This window comes from Apis cerana, linkage group LG2 (assembly GCF_029169275.1).
Source record: "Apis cerana isolate GH-2021 linkage group LG2, AcerK_1.0, whole genome shotgun sequence".
Classification (NCBI taxonomy): domain Eukaryota; kingdom Metazoa; phylum Arthropoda; class Insecta; order Hymenoptera; family Apidae; genus Apis; species Apis cerana.
Window position 1 is genome coordinate 7,776,446 of NC_083853.1, and position 15,741 is coordinate 7,792,186.

General features: G+C 30.1%; 1 protein-coding gene across 3 annotated transcripts; it reads left to right on the forward strand.

Moving 5' to 3' along the window:
• The first annotated feature begins 658 nt into the window (after positions 1-658).
• LOC107996811 (uncharacterized) lies at positions 659-15,719 on the forward strand. Of its 3 annotated transcripts, none has more exons than XM_062070971.1 (4): positions 669-1,762; positions 8,703-8,953; positions 13,656-13,903; positions 14,560-15,719. In XM_062070971.1, the coding sequence occupies exons 1-4, from the start codon at positions 1,738-1,740 to the stop codon at positions 14,561-14,563; spliced, it is 528 nt and encodes a 175-aa protein (XP_061926955.1). In that variant the 5' UTR covers positions 669-1,737; the 3' UTR covers positions 14,564-15,719. The 3 variants fall into 3 exon arrangements, with proteins under 3 accessions (XP_061926956.1, XP_061926955.1, XP_016910551.1); XM_017055062.3 differs by lacking the exon at positions 669-1,762 and adding an exon at positions 5,111-5,264; XM_062070972.1 differs by lacking the exon at positions 14,560-15,719 and having other exon boundaries at positions 659-1,762; positions 13,656-13,907.
• Positions 15,720-15,741: the final 22 nt, after the last annotated feature.

Genomic DNA, 15,741 nt, shown 5'->3' on the forward strand with positions numbered 1-15,741 from the left:
TTAAATTCATATCTATTGATGTCGATGAAATGTAATAGAAATTCAGTATTAGGGAAAATACAACGAAAGCATTAATTTCCATATTTAATTTAATCGATAGCTATGTCATTCATGTCTATTCAAGAAAGATTTTTCATTTTTTCTGTAATAATTACATCGAATAACATGAATCAAAAACATAGTAAAAAATAAAAATAAATAATATAAATTATTCATTAATATAACATAGAAAATAGAATAGGAATACCAAGAATTAGAAATAATGTTTACAGCTACACATAAAGATTTCGTTTTTCAAAGATTGTGAATAAAATATGTCATAATAAAAAATGTCCTTGGCTGCTCACATTATTATTATTGAATATGCAATAGAAAATTATACATGTAAATATATACTTAATTATTTATTTACTTCTGTAATTAATTCCAGAGGATAATTTCCTAATATTAAATATGAAAAATATGCTAATCTTTCGATCGTTTCAATCAGTATAACATCATAAAAACACAAATCAAACAAAATAGAAAAGTAAGTAAAAATATGCATAAATTATACAAGTTTAATTCAAACGTTAAAATTTCGTTTGATTTACACAAAAAAGAAAAAAAAAATCTGAAAATGCACACACACAAAATCCAAATATTTCTCAAGTTCACTCCACTTCGCTCAACATCAACAAGTATCAACAAATCGTTGAAAAAGCTCGTCCATTTTAGCAATTAAACGGGCCATCAGTTCGCTGTATATTTAAGCAAATTCGATCGTTTGCTTTTCTTTCAGAGCGAGCAGAGTGGCATAAGGTGTGAAATTGGGTTAAGGTTAATCCATGTAACCATGTAACCAGTTGTAAACGCCGTTGACGCAACGATCGACAGAAATCGTCGGTCGAAAACGGCACTCTGTGCAGGGAAACGTTACATGAATAATTTATGGCGGGGGATCGTGTGTATTAAATATAGAGGAGCGTTGAAACGTCACGCTCGCGCGAGCGGCGCACAACGCGCGATAACGCTTCGCTCGCGAAACGCGAGAAAGTGTGCACGCGAATCGATCTGCTTCGTCCGGGAAGTTTCGTGGAACACGAAACTGTGCGCGAGATACGAAGAAGTGATACGAAAATCTAATTTTTTCTTTTTCACTCTCCTGATTTTCAAGAAATTTCGTGTTTGCACGTGGCCGATTAATAACTCGAAATTGTTCCACTTGAAAGAACGTTTGATGACGATTATTCATGGATATCGAACGAGTGAAAATCCGACGTTTTCCTTGTTTCGGAATCTAACGGGCATCACGTGTACACATGGTCGGCTTAATTCAAAATTTCTCCACTTAAAATCCGAGTGTCTCGCGGTGAATCGTTTGCGAATATCGAAGGAACGAAATATTCTTTTGTTATTATTGGAAAAGAGATATACGAACATTTTTTTTCTCTTTTTTATTTTTATGATTAACAGTGTGTTTACGCGTGGTCGATTTAATTCGAAATTTTTTCATTTAAAACGATAATGCGAATGCCAAATGTATGTGGAGTGTTCTCGTTTCAGAAACGAAAGTAAGATAGATGTTTATTTGTCGTGCAGAACGATCCAATAAACATCTTACGTTGATTCGATTAACTGTATCTCTGGATATATTGGATATATTCTTGTTAATATGAATGTCGCACGATTTAAAGAAGAATAATTTACATATCGAAAACTTTAATGGGGACGTGTGTTGATGAAAATTGACGAGAAATGTTTCCCAACGTAATAATACCAGGTATCGGATAGATTGTTAGAAAATTAGCTTCGCAATAGTGAATTTAATTTATAGATGCATGAGGGAATTTTCTCGGTCAACGTGATCATTGCATGCGTCATTTAGAAATTGCAAGTGTTGGGAGAATCTCGATTCCAATGTGTTTCGCGACCATTATCGTCTCAAACGTTATGTAATTTATCTTGTCATATTTCGTTTCGTTTAATCCTCGTGTCATTTCGCTTTATCGTTCGTGCGACAGAACAAAAGTAATAGTGGCGATAAGCTATTGGATTCATATTGATGAAAATTTTGCATATCATAATCGGCACGCAATCGTATCGATCATGCGAACATGTCGCGTAGTGAATACCTGAACGAAGAAAGAAGAAAATTTGGATGCAAACACAGACGCTGATTCGGCTCGTAGACTTTGCATTTCACTCATATTTCTCACGTTCGCGAATCACGTTTCCTGCGCGCACGTGTACTATTGCATGATATATTCCTGCTGAAATAATGAAAAACGCAAATTCTTTGATCTTTTTTTGCGACGTTTGCGAATTTAATCTATTAGCTTTTAAGATCACATTTAATCAACGACCGTTTTTCAATTGATTCGTTATTATTTGAGGGAAAAAAACTGTACAGATAAATTTATACAATTTGTATATAATTGGATATATTTGCAATGTGCACTTTATTTTATATGTAAATCGGTTCGTGATTAATTATGTATGTGTATACGATTAATATTATAAATACATCATGATCGTACGGAAATAAAATTTTTTTTCTAGTAATAATTGTCGTTATGCGTTGTTGATTATTAAGTCTTAATACAGAATTTTATTCCATGTTTTTAATAAATTTGAAATTCATCATTCAAATATAAAACTTATCCTAATTATACTTATCCTAATTGTTGTAGAACTATTACAATTTCCACATTCAAAATCACTCGTAAGTCTACTATATACCGCTGTCGTTATTATAAACGCACTTCATTCATTTCAATCTATCACGGCTGCTTATACATTGCGCAATTACTCAAGGTTTTATCTTGCATCGCTCCCAGCGCCGAGCCATTGTTGTGTTATCAACCGAATAGCTAGCAAAAATAGGGGATATTAATTTAATATTACACCGCAGTCTAATCAGTAATATCCCTATGATAATTTAATGACTTTCTAAAATAACATTACTATTATTGTTCATTATCTATTAAATAAGTCTTCTAGTTTTCTACTTGTAATAATATACCTAGTACATTTTGCAACATCACAATTATTAGAATTGATTAAAATAAGATTATGGCCAAATAATTATTCAACAATTATTAATTTAAACATTTGGCAGAATAAATTATATTTATTTTCAAATAAATTGATTTATTATTTTTCATTTTTATTTCAAATCATTATTCCTTTTTCATACATTTCTTTTGTTACGATATATTATTTTTATAGTATCAAAATATTATATATTATATTCCGCAATAGTTTCATAATACGAGGATATCATAATATTTTAATTATCATGATATATTAATATAATATTTCATCCAATATTATAGAGCTGTATTTTTTAATAAATCATCTCATGCACCATGTAATTTCTTTATTTATTCATTCTAATGTCTTGCAAATAAGATACGATGAATTAATCATAAGATCTTTATAATCATTTTTGTGACAATTTTTGTAAAAACCATAATTATAAAACTTGTCGAGATATATTAATAGAGATTGCATATCGATTGCAATTGAACAGTTATTTAAATGATTATTAAATTCTTATTAAATCTGTGAGTATAAAGAATCGTTGTAGCATTAATAATTTTTGTTTTTCTCGAATAATTTATTCATTGAATTAATTAATCTTCGATACACTTAGAGATAAAATTAGAACGAAATAAGAAAGAAGATTACTTTTTAAAAATATCAAGGCGAAGATCTTACATGTTTGTCAAATCCACGCCCATCTATACGATAATCCTTCTTACGTAATTAGATTACACAATTAAGTTTATATTTTATCTCCTTTCTATAGAAAAAAATATTGCTGATGTACAAACTAAATATTTTCTTTCTCATTCAAAAAATTAATGAGATTGCGGTGCGGCGAAAATAACGGCTCAGTCGCGCTATGCGCAGGAAGAATTGGAGATAAAGCCGTGACACAAGACACGTCTGACTGGTGCAGTCCGATTTTACTGTTGGGAAAATTCACACGTCCGACTCACGGTATCGCGGATGCCCATTGTTTTTTTCTTTTTTTTTTTTTCCTCTCTTTAAAACGATGTATGCAATTCTAGGATAAAGATTTTATTTAGGAAAAGTCTATTTCGCATTTAGAGATATAAAAATAACAAAATGAGATTTATAAAAAATTTTTTTCCTATTTAAAGATACAAAATACGATTATAAACGAAACTTGCAATATTTCTCTTTAAAAGATGCAATAATTAGTAATCAACATTTATATATAATCAAGAAAATTATAAGCAAACAGTACATAAATTATAGTACATGTTGTTATATCGAATGATATGTACTATTGATTAAAATCAAGAAGTATTTGTTAACGGTTAATAAGAAGAGGAATTTTTTTCCTTTCTTTTTTTTTTTTGTTTTTTTTCCTGATCTTTATCTTTATCTTTATTTCAACCTTCATCGTAAAACATGTGTCGGATTTTCATAATTATGCACGTCATGATGTTGTACATAGCGAAATAGATACGATGTTTTTATCTGTTTATTCTATTTTTATCTGTTTATTTGTGTGTAGTCAAATTATAATTAAAATTATTTATTCGAATCATTCTTAAATTAGTAAAAATAAATTTAAACGATACGAATATTTATCTTCCTAAATGATTTTGAAAAATTGCTTCCACGTGTTTAATACAAGCGTGACAAAAATCTTTCATATTTTCGGAACAGAATTTCTTATAATCATTTATCTTCTTCTTCTTTGCGATAAGGAAAGAAAACCTCGTGCTGAATCTGAACTTCTATTAATAAACTATAACGCTATATTTTCATAGAACAAATATGTACAAAATTCCGTTCATAATTACTTCTCATTCTGTTGCAACGTATGCATATTCAACAGTCATATCTCGGCTTTGGCCTAATTTTTTATTGTTTCTTCACACGTATGTCGATCAAAAATCGATTTTACTTGTTCGTCACGTCATCGTCTTGATCTCAACTTAATCACGTGCAAATCAACGAAGAAATCATGCTTTATTATGTACGAAGGAAAGGAACGATCTGATTAACCATTTCGCGTGTATTAAGGCAAACTTATTTATGACAAGTGGGCGATAAGTTACAAAAATATCATCCCTTATCTTTATGATTTCTGCCCCGTTATCAGATATAAAGACGTAACTCTGTGTGCCGCAGATAGATATAGTTTTTAGTCGTATTTTAATCGTACGGGAAGTGTGACATACGACAAAGTACGATTTACACGAGTGTACGAGTGCCATATTAGGATATGGACGAGCTCAATGGTAAATCCATTAGAATGAAATTCGAATCGTCTAAACGATATCTTTTTTGTGCGAGACGAGAAGAGTTTTTTTTTTTTGTATGATAACAAATGTATTGGAATATCAATCATTGGTTATCAACGGTCACGATGACATGTGTCCAATTTTGACACGGTTGCAATCATGAATGCATTTAAATTATTTTTAATTGTTTTGAGAAAGTGTAATATCCAAGTTTGAAAGTAAATTCTTTTCGTTTCACTTGTTCGACTGTGTATCACGCTTTTATTTGTAGCCATTCATCTCTCTTAAATCGCACGCTCGAAATACTCTCTTTTTCCTAATTTTATAATTCACTTGCTTGAATAGAAACAGTTGAATCTTTTACATGCAATTTAGAGAATGCTTTTGCATACCTTCTTATATTTAATTTAAATCGTGAAAATCTCAATCTCGATTTTAATCAAATTGTAGAAAGAACATGATGCATTCTATGTTTCGAATACTCGAATGATTATACAATTTAAATAATATTTCGAAAGTAATTAAATTTCAACGCTTTCATCAGTAAAGAATAATTGAATATTTTTATATATATTCTATATAAATTCTACGCTTTCTTATATAACTTATAATCATCCTTCCTTGAGATGAATTTTATCGATTTAATATAATTCTTAAATAATAAATTATTTCCTTCTAATTATCCATAATTGTCACAAGAATTTTTCCTTTATATCGGAATATCGTTATCCCCATTTGACGACTTTCTAATATAGAAATGTCATATATATTATTTTTATTCGCGATTACGCGAAATTTTCGCATTTCGTGCGAAAGAATAAAATATCGGCACCTCGATAGAGGACATTGTTCGCGATAGCGAAATGGCCACGTTAATATTTGATCGGTTTTTATTTCTAAAATAGCATATGGCGGTACAAAGTAGTGACAGATATCGATCGTCGCGATTGCCGATGTCGAGATGGCCTACCTTCGCGTTATGTTCATTCTCTCATTCAGCCTACTTCTCTCTCTCTCTCTCTCTCTCTTTCTTATAGACGAAAAATATTTATAGCCTTTTACTCCACGCGTGAATATATTTCCTCGTTCAAAACAAACTTGCTGATCGATTTATATTTCATCGTGTTTGCGCTGTTTTCGCTGATTGCGTTCGGCGTCATTGAACTTCTGCAAACTTCAACGTTTGCTCGGATATCAAGAGTAATTAACACGAGATTATTTTTCATTCGAAACCACTGTAAGAGAACGTGAAAGTCACGAAGTTAAATATATATATCTGAATTAAATTGCAAATAACGTATAATAACGTACCAAATGTTTGATTCGTTAACATTAAATTTGAACGAAATTCAATTCGATATCTCGATACTTTTTATTCGATTTATTATTTAATTACAAGAAGAAATTTAAAAAATTTCATAGAATCATAAATTTAAATATTTTTTTTAATAATTCTAAGTAACATCGAACTTCGATAAAGTTCTTCTTTATTTGAAAAAATTAATAAAAAAAATATATATATATATATAAATTACGAAGTTGAATATATGTATTTGATAAAATAACGATAAATATCATTCGTAAATATAAATATCTTTGGATAGTATCATGTTAATACAACTATAACAAACATGTGAATCGAAATTAATACATTGGTATTGAATATTATACATCATATGAGATAACAGATATATAAGTAATCGCAAAGATTGATAAAGATATCGTGTCATTTTGAAAGTAGTGAAATGTGAAAAACAGAATATATTTTGATTAAAAGACATATCAATTTTAACAGGAATAATGTCATTTGGATTTTTTATGCGACGGTGGGTAATAAACACTTTTGTGACAGAAATAAATTTTCATTTTGGAACAGTTAACCTTCTCTCTAAAACCGTTATTTATCGTTCGTGTAATTTTTAATTTTATTGTGTGTCACTATAGTGTACGATGGCGCCGAACAGCAAAAATTGGTTTGTTCGACTAACCCACTTTAACGAATGAGTTTCGTATTTTTTTATGTATCAAAAATACGTTATTCTAATGTTTTATATTCACTTTGATTGTATGAATGAATATGAATGATCAACATGTATAACATTCAGAATAATAAATATTTTATTATGGAACTTTGTTATCTAGACTTTAGTTCAAAATCAATTTAAATTCATGATAATTTCGATCTAGATAAGCTAGATAAAATTTCTTAATCGTTAAAAAAAATTGTTCACATTGATATTTCATATTTGATATTTTATATAGAAAAAAATTATTATTTAAAAGATTATTAAAAATTATTATTTAATCGTATGATAAATATTAATATTTTTTTCTCATTTTTATGTAAATATGAATGTATAAAAGCATAAATAAAAATATGCAATTCAAATCAATCTTCGACTCTTTAGAATATTATTTATTTATCATGTTTGGCGATTGAATAAATTGACTATAGAAAAAAGTAAAAAAAAAAACTCGCGTTCGAAGTATAACCATCATTGTATGTGATCTGAAACAAAGTTCAGAAAAATAGCTATCTAAAGTGTCATCGCGTATTGTAGAAATCAATATCATAGAGCTAGAAATAAAGTAGATAGTAATATCCTCACAGAGGTTATATATAGTTCTATTTTCTAAAATTGACCAATACTATAAATAAAGTACACACACTTTTCATACACACACACACACATATATCAGTTTAATCAAATTATGAAAATGAAATATCTATAAATAATTTTTAATTATATCTAAAGGTTTATCCCATTATCGGAAAACTTTTTATTACATTTTATTTATTATACTTTACTTAAGTAATCAAAATACGGTTTCTTTCATCTTTATGATCTAACAGTATATATACTCTTTCTTTATTTTACTACAAACTTATTAGTCACAAATCTATTTTTGAAATTCTAAGAAATATAAAACAATAAAATTCTCTCTGAAATTTCCTTTGAAACTTTAAACGTTTGTTTCCTTGTGTAAACATTACTATTATTTATGACATTGTCTAGTTTAATTTAGTATTCATAGATTAAACTTTATATTTTTTCTATAAATGCGATTTCACTTTTCGAAAATACTAACTGTTATAAAACTTAAATCTGGAATAATTGAGTTTATTTTTTCTTTAATTTTTTTAATACTTCTCATATTTTAAGCTTTCAATAATATTATAATTAAAATTATCAGAGAATTCGAATACATATATATATCAAAATAAAAGTTGTCCACTTTTTCTTCAAAAAAAATAAATTAATGCTCCCATTTCTGAATATACTCTTAGATTACCCCAATAGGAAAACAGCGATCTCCAAAAAAAATTAAGATTTTTCGCCAAAATTTATTCCAACCGAATGAATCATTGACTTAAAACGATATATATTGGAGGAAAATTATAAAACTGATTTGTATTCTGATTTGCGATTTCAGCAATGTCCTTGGAGGAATCTCGGCGTTCGCAGCGTCCGTACAGGTACGGGATGGTTCTCCTTTGCGTTGGTGCACTGATAAACTGGTTAGGCCTCGCGGAGAACTACGTCGAACCGGTACGATATGTCGGTGTTGCTTGCATAATAGCAGGCGCTCTTCTCATATGTGCCGCAATGTGTTGTTGGCTGCACGCACCGCCAAGTAGGGCAGCCATGCACACACAACACACAAATCATCCAATCACAGCACAAGTAAGTCTTCATATTTTTTTCTTTTTTTTAAGCCACGATAACGATAACCGTTTTATTCCTTTGACTGATTAGCCAAATCTAGTCAAAAAAAATGTATTCCGGCTTAAAAAGTCTTGTAATGTCTTTTATAAAATCTTAATTTATTAAGATTAGGATATTGTAAATTTGCAATTTTAATATATGCGAATGTATTTGTTATAATAGAGTTATTATTTAAATTCTTGAACGAAGATATAGATCCTTGTCGTAAGGAGACATTGAAAACTAGTTTACAGAATAATTTATTGAATTTTCATTAATTATAAATTGATCGAAAAAGGATTTCATTTCATTGCATAAAGTATTATTCTTTCTCTTTATTTTTCTATTTCTAAATTTTGAATTTTAATAATATAGAATTTTAATAATAAACGAGACTTTTATAAGTTTTTTTTTGTAATTTGATTTCAAACTTTTGAATTAGTGATTGTGCAATCTCGTAGATGATTGGAGAAGTAGTGAATAGCGATTCATCCTCATCTCTCTTTGTTCTTTATCAACATAGGGAGTTTTATACAGGATAGATAATTTATTTAGACTTCATTTATTTCACAATTAAGTTTTTCTTTTTCGAGTAATAAAACATCGTTGCGTTGTAAAATATCATCAAATAATATTAATTCAATTGTGCGAAAGATAATTATTTGTCCGATTTTATTGAATAATTGAAATCATGAATTCGGATGAGGCACATCATATTATAATTTCGTATGATTTTATTCGATTGATCGGATAGATGAAACCTAATCCCGTGCAAACAACTATCTTCCAAGAAAATTTGAAATCAATAATCAAATATATGCTTCTTCTTTTACGCTACACGTCTTTACATTTCAAGCAACTTAAGAAGTAGTCACGTGTATCGATACATTTGATACACCCATGTACTATATCTCTAAGATATACTACCAACTAAGGATAAAAATAGATGAAAACAAGTAAAATTTTGCAAGTAAATTTTACTCGTTTACTAAGTCAACAGTAATGACAAAGTGTAGCGTATGCATAACATTTTGAGTAAATGCCAGATGAAGATACTATGAATAGATTCATGAACTGCTCAGATCCTTGTGAAATAAATATTTTAACTAGAGAAATTAAAAATTTGACAGCATCCAACTAAACAAATATAAACAAATATAGGAAAGGGTTATACTTTTCTATTTATTTTTATCATCATCATTCTTTTTATGAGAAAAGAATACATATCAGAACTTTCTTACCAATCTACATTTCCATTCAATAATTATTCCCACATATAGCACCGAGAAATTCTTATCTCTCAAGAACCAACTAGTTACCGTCTATAATTACCATCGACCGAAAGAGCAATTGAACCAAGAGGATTTCATTTCACGCGTTAAAGTCCTTTCTCCGCGTTTCGATTTACCAACCGTTTCATCGCAGTTTAAGGGTTTCGAAACCGTGTGTTCTTGATTGAGACCTCAGAAGATTACATCGTTTTTCAGATCGATTCGGGTCAACCCCCTATTATAGATCGCGAACCGGTATCTCTATAGACATGAGTAATAGTATATACGACTTAGTCGTAATTACCTAGCGTTTGTAAACAGGCTACGAGATAAAAATAATATGGGACGATCGAAATTGTTGCTACGCCTCTTATCTCACCCCATAAATCGTTTGATGGACCATAAATTCGAAGTAGTTAACACACGCCATGTGGCCTTTCGTAAATCAGCGTTAATTGTCGTGAATTTTTCGTGCAGACCCATTTCTTTCGAAGTGAAAATTTACGCACGACGATTAAACTCGATATTTCAAACATGACGATCGATGATTAATTTTTGTAATTTCTCTTCTTCTTAACGAGCACGTTGCATCATAAAACTTATATAGTAATTTATTCATTTTAGAATTCATCTCGTGGAGAAATTTTTTTCTTCGTGATTAATTAATGTAAAACATGTTATTATTATTATTTTTTTAATACTACTTTATGCTTCGTTAATTGTAATTATCAGATTATAATTAACGTTATAAGAGGTAATAATATTCACTTATTTCAAAAAAATTGATTAATAATAATAAGAGAGACAAAATAAATTCCATTCTAAGATAAAAATACAAAGAATGAATTTTCTCAATTTATTATGAAAATTTGATAAAAAATGTATGTTATTGTGTAAAATCCATCTAATGTCAATCACGATTTTTTATAATAAAGTAAATTGAAGGTAAAATAGTAATTTTTTTAAATAAGATTTTCTTTTTTCGAAAAAAATTGATTATGACATTAAGAGCACTTAAATATAACAAGCAATATCGATAAATAATCAATAAATCAATAGGTACTTATATGCAATCCATAATAAACCAGTAATATGATGCGATGATGTTAATAAAGTTCAACATTAACCATGTTTATAAACGTATGTAAGAACAACAAGTGAGATGTGCCTACTTACATTAAGGTTTATTAAAGTCATTACTTAGAAGTGCACGTGTACCTAATCTATTTTTAACATCATTTTTCTTCAAAATAAGTTTTTATTTTTTAAAATTTTATTACTTATATTGAGAATATTCTTTTATAAAAAACTACTCATCACGCGATAACAGCAGGAAATACGATTATCAAAATAAAATAAAAAATATATATATATAATATATTCCATTGTATTAAGAGAATTAATGAAGAATAATATCATAATATCTTAATTTATAAGACTTACATAAATTTCAAAAGCGTGTGAATAATCGAAATCTCATGTTCTCCGATTTCCATTAGACAAAGTCTTTTATCGCTATTCTATCTTTGTTCGTAATATCTCCTTTTGTTCTTCCTGTATCATTGTAGGTGCACTTTCATTTCACTCGAATCTTGGTCGTGCAAAAATTTTGATCTCGAAAACTCATATTCTTCCCTTTCTCTCTCTCCTTCATTTCTCTCTTTCTCTTTCTTTTCATTTCTTTCTTTTTTTTTTTTTTTTTTGCTTCTGAAACGATATGTAGGCGTAGTATAATCTCGGCTCAAAATAGCAGCCGTTCCTCTTTTCGTTGCACACGGGGAAACAATAGAAATGCAAAGGTCTATCTGCGGCTCGATGCATAAAGGAGGTCGCTGATAGTTAGAGTGCACTTATCTATTGCCGTAAGGATATTCACCCGGAAGCATCTATATTTATCAACGGCCATCCTTCAATTATTCTACCGTGTCATAGATGCAATTGACATGTATGGAAGGATAAGACGGATGTCGATTCTCTTTTGTATAATTAGTTTTACGCAAGAATTTGAAAATTTATATCATTATTTAATGATTAACAAAACTAATTATATTTAGAAAATAATTTTTTAAATATATAAGAAATAATGAAATAGAAATAGAAATTCTCTATAATATAGAAAATGGCGAAACATTGAATTTATTTATTTCTTAATGAAACTAATGAGAAAATACGCGATGATGTCGTAATCAAAAGTTTGTTATTTATGATTTTTTTTTATCTATGATTTGCTAAAAAATATTTAATTCAACAGTTTCTCAGATATTCGTAATAATGTATAAGTATTAATTTATGCCTTCAATTATCAATTATTTTAACTTTAATATCAATTATATCACAGATCATTAACTTTTAATTAGAAGATTTACTTAAAAATATTAATTAATTATTATTGTGAAACACAACATGATATATCAAGATTTATATCCATCGAAATTTTTAATAATTATAAATAATATTATTACGTAATATTCACTGCATAGAAGTATCATAATAAGAAGTAAACATAGATAAAAATATATATTTATTCTCACGATTCTTCATTTTCTACATAATGAGACATAATGAGAGAACATAATGAAAATATTATTTCAACAGATGATTCGTCGAGCAGCTCATAAATTAATAAAAAAATTCTCACTTGCTTGAATTTTTATAAATATAATTTCTACAATTTTGATGAAATTTGAAACATTATAAACGGTAAAAACTCGTGACATCTCCATAAATAAATTATTACACATGAAACAATTCAATGAAGGAATAGTCACGAAATGGCATTATGAGATAGCATGGCTCGAACGATCGTTGCCAGCGTTGCAAAATACCTGCACTGCAAATGGTGCAGTCGACGCAGTCTCATCTGGCGAAAGGAAAAAAAAAAAATGTCGATTCGAATCTGAAGAAGAAAAATTGGTACTATTCTCAGTCATTCACCTAACGATACAAACCTGTTACGATTATGCAATTTTCCGCGGACCTTTCTTTCTTTATAGCCTCGAATAAACGTCGCTATTTTCATCCTGTACTGTATCCGCGATACGTAACTCTGCGGTAAACGCGCGCCCTTTCGTGATTTAGATCCGGCCAGCTATAAAGTTTCTAAAGAGTGTCGAGGCGAACACGTAGGTGGATATCTATAGACCAACCGCGATATATATAGAAGAATAATCATTTCGGGGTTAATATCCTTGCGGTTGAACGTGTAATGTCGTCATAAAGTATTAAAGCGTTAAGAATCGATTCGTATAGAAGAAAAGTCGAAAGTTTCGAAAGGTGAAAGAAATTGATCGTTCGTAGACGTTTGAAGTGATAGAACATTATAACATAGGAATTTGTCGATCATCGATTTACATTTGATTTACTTCTCTCTCGATTAGATCCTCGAATGAGTGTAATTTTGTTGCTTTCAGATAGATGATCCGATCCATGTAATATCCATCGAGGAACCATCTAGTGTATCCAGACAAAAACCACCAGATTACGAGGCGGTCACGGATGCGCCACCTAGCTACGATGATGCCATCAAGTTAAATCCTAGTCACCTATTTAGGAACAATAGTAGCACGTTGTCGTTGCCAACTGTGCACACTATGGTCCCTAGAACAGTGGAGATCGTTTCTAGGGACCCTACACCATCACCGCCGCCGCCTTACGCGAGGTAAAATTTATTTTTACTCTTGAATGAAACGATCGATCGTTCTAACGTGGGATAGAGAACGTATAAAAAGAATGGATGAATAATTTCACTCGTAAATCGTTCGTGAGAACTACTTAACTTGTCCATCATGTTGTTGAAAGATAGGGGTGCAACAAAGAAAGGGAATTCCATAGATGGAGGAAGGACTATGACGCGATTTCACTACTCGGACTTGTTCCGAGTAGTATTACTAGTTATTCTATAAAACTTAATGACGTCATGACGAGTATACAGTGATAGTTATAGTAAATCTCTATCTAGCTTAACCTGTCTGGGGAATTTATAACTGGAATTAACTAATACTTCCTACTACTTAGAATCTTTTGCTCAAGTAATAGACAAGAATTGATAAGTTTAGATAATGGAACATTGTTAACGCTTCGTTGTCTTTTTTAAACTCTTGTCTATAAAATCTTTTTCTGTTATATTTCTTTTAAATCAAAAGGAAAGCAAGTTTTAGTAATACACGAGGGAATAAAAATTAATTAATTGCAGTATATAATTGTTGTATAATAATTATCAGTATATAATAATTTAAACTTTTAAAACTTCTCAATAAAATAATTAAATCATTGCATATGATTTTTCCTTTACTTGAATATTTTTTTCCATTCCAGGTGAGATATTTGGCAGCAGCAATAATGATCGCAACTAAACGAAAGGCTTGCGGCGTGCTGGAGGTCCAGCGTATTGCAATACAAATTACAGATTGCCCGAGAACAAAAAAGGATGCGAAGAACTCCGTCATTTGTGTGTAACTGTCACGATAGCATTGATGATAGGGGTTGCACTCGAAACAACCATTTACGATGGATAATTATATCTCGTCGTGGCACTGGGCCTTGTTTTAGTAGATTAAAGATTTGTGTTCAATGAATCAAGCAAGTCCTCCTCCATACAGGACACCGCATTTGTCACTGTATCAACACAACGATACATGATCGAAGGCTAGAATCGAAGATGGAAGCGTCAATTGAATTAACGATCATGATTTGATCGATAGACTTCAAATGGTGAAAGAGACGAAGATGGCGAATCATCGAACGTTCCCAAGAAACTCGATGAACGAAAAGAACCGAAAAACTGAAGAAGAGTCAATGGAGATGTGAACATTGTGCCTTCCGCAAAGCGCCTATTATTACAGAGAGAGCGAGAGAAAGAGAGAGAGAGAGAGAGAGAGAGACAAGCCTAAATGTTTGCACGAAATACTCATGACTCGATAATTAATTGCAGAACTGTCGAAACTTCAAGTGAACTTGAACCCGTAACTTGGGCACGATTATTGATTTCGTCTGGCTAATTTAGAGAGTGTCTAAAATAGCAAATACGAATCTTCGAAAATAACATTTCTTACGTCTATATTATATCTGAACATAATCTGAACGTATTCCCTGTTAATAATGGCGGCATTCACCGTTGTCGAGTAATTTGAAAAGATCCTGAGAAATGAGAAAGGATAAAAGATGAAAAATAGGTGTCCTTAAAAAAAAAAAGGAGCATAGGAACTGGAAAAGTTCCAAATTTCATTGCTTAGACAATCGTGCGGCTTTTTAGCGGAGATTAACTGTTTGCTTGCCATATGATTTCGATGATTGTCATTTTACACGATGTACATACCACATGCGAAAAATTATTCGCACGTCCATTTTATTGTGATATATAAGATGATGCAGAATTATACGATATACGGCACTACGTCGAATATGACGTTGCTTTGTGAAATAAGACTCTTTTTTTATAATGAAAATACAAAATATAATGATAAACAAATTTTAAATTCGAGAGTTCCTTCTTTACAA